This window comes from Pygoscelis adeliae, unplaced genomic scaffold (assembly GCF_000699105.1).
Source record: "Pygoscelis adeliae isolate BGI_AS28 unplaced genomic scaffold, ASM69910v1 Scaffold259, whole genome shotgun sequence".
NCBI lineage: Eukaryota > Metazoa > Chordata > Aves > Sphenisciformes > Spheniscidae > Pygoscelis > Pygoscelis adeliae.
The window spans coordinates 287769-289969 of NW_008825497.1; the positions used below are offsets into that span (position 1 = coordinate 287769).

At 50.2% G+C, this 2201-nt stretch overlaps 1 protein-coding gene across 1 annotated transcript in view; it reads left to right on the forward strand.

Moving 5' to 3' along the window:
* The first annotated feature begins 925 nt into the window (after positions 1–925).
* Positions 926–2201, forward strand: part of VSX1 (visual system homeobox 1) — an 8985-nt gene continuing 7709 nt past the window's right edge. Inside the window, exon 1 of the mRNA XM_009331360.1 lies at positions 926–1024. Within this exon, the coding sequence (XP_009329635.1) occupies positions 926–1024 (99 nt within the window). The remainder of the gene's footprint in view (positions 1025–2201) is intronic.

Below are 2201 nucleotides of genomic sequence, written 5' to 3' on the forward strand. Positions count from 1 at the left end.
CAGGGGAGCCAATCTAGAAAGCAGTATTAAAGGGAAGAGTGAGAGTAGCCGCCTGTGCGCGTGGTGTCCCCTGCTTTAATTAGGTTAGCTTCTTTCATGGCAAGTGCTGTCATACCGAGCTGAAAAATCAATACCATATGGCACAGCACTCAGATAGCAAACTTGGAGATTAATTAAAGGAGAAGTAATTCTGTCAGGTCTCATAGCATAGCGCCTGTGATTAGGCATGGCTGAACTGGTTTGGAAACACAAAGGCTAGGCAGCACCTTCACCCAGAGCTGAGCTGGACTCTCCACTACTTTGGGGTCAGAATAAAGTGAAATCCTCCTTTCTCTACCCCCAAAGGAGATGTATTAGAAATATTGAAATCTCTGTTTCATGTGTTTTCCTGGATTTCCCTGTGTCTGCAGCGCCAGCCACTTGCTTCCAGCTTGCTGCAGGTCAGGGTGGGGAGGTGGGAAGGGATGCATTTGTTCTGGGAGGCTTCTGCTTGGTGAGGTGCTGGGTATGAACGTGGAGAAGGTGCTGCCTGGGGACTCGCCATGCTTCTGGGCTGGGAGCTGGGGAAGCCATGGGAGGCGGCAGCAGAAAGAAGAAAATGCAGAGAGGTTCAGATGTTGTGACAATGAGCACTGGACAGGCACTTAGGAAAAGAGAGCGGTGGCTTGGAGGCGGGGCGGGTAGAGGTGTCTGGGAGGGAAAGAAGGCTGCGAGGTGGAGAAGAGGCGAGCCAGGGAAAAAATCAACCTTCAAGTCACCAGAGGAGCAGCCAGGTCTCACAAGGACCATTTGCAGCCCAGGCACTTCTCCATCACTCCTTCACCTCCTGGGACCAGTCGCTTCCAAACCAACCCAGTTGTCCCTGAGCTTTTCCAACACGCCTTGCAGTCGCAAGCTGTAGCTGTGGCTCTTGGTGGGGTGAGGCATGGCCTATTCCCCGGCACGTTGCTGGATATCTGAGGGCCAGCCAGGTCAGGAGACCGGAGTCCTGGAGCCAAGCCTAGATTTCCCATGGAAGCAACTGGTATGTCTGCCACAGACTGGGGTATTTTATGATGTTACACCCAGAGTGAGTGCAGAGCAGCAGCAATGCCCGTGGCACCTGGATAAGACGCCTGCGCTAGGATCCAGCAAGATTTGGCTCCCAGTTCTGCCCCCGTCCTGCTGCCTGGCCATGGGCAGGTCGCTTCCCTTCCCCCTGCCCGTTCCACATAGTGCACAGAGCAGCTGCCCATCACTGCTGACATCCTCCAGGCTAAAGCACGGCGAGGTCCCCCAAGCCTCCATATCTAGATGGCAAATGCTAAAACTGTGGATGTCAGCGGAGATATTCTGAAAGACTTTGCTGGGCTTTAACTTATTTTAACTTATTTTCACATCATGCCGTTATCTGATTGAAGGCCAAACATCTGAATGAAGAAACTGGCTGACAATCTTCCAGTCTGGAAGTTAACAGTCTAGGTTCAGTTCAAGTAAGGTCAGTAAAAATCTTCCAGCGGGTTTCATTGTCCTTGGGTCGAGACCTTCATGGGACCAAAAACTTCTCTGCTCTCCCAAAAGAAAAAGAAACCGGAGGGGTGAATACCTTTTTTCCTTTAAAAAAAAAAAAAAAAAAAGAAAGAAATCTGACTCCATCACTTGGGAAGTTTCATTTCCAGGGCGCGTACCAGAGTGGGACAATGTCTACCCCTCTTTTGGGAGATGCTGATTTAATGAATGTGGCAGCTATTGTGTGTGCTTGGGAGCCTCACAGCCGTTTTTCTTCTGCTGATATTTTCTTTTCTTTTCTGCTTTAATGAGTGTTTCTCTAATTGACTTGATGATTTCTGTTTAATTAGCACATTTTGGAGGAATGATCAAAAAATAATAAGATAAAGTAATCGGACAAGCATAGTGCGGAGGAATAATAGCTCCTTTGTGGGGCTAATTGGAGTGGACAGTCCATCGGCTAGTTTGGGGCTCCTCACAGTTGGATATTCCCAGCCTAGCTGTGCTGTGTGCCCAGGACTTGCAAGCACCCACATAGACCCAGCTCCAGTAGTCATTTCAATTAGCTTTAATGAGCACCGAGGAGAACCGAGTCTGGACCTGCCCTGTTTTGCTGCTGCCCAGATTTTGCAGAAGGCTGCGGAAGCGAGCAGAGTTTGCCCAGGACCTACGGCAGGCGCAGGGCCCCAGGTACTGCCAGGCAGAGCATCCCC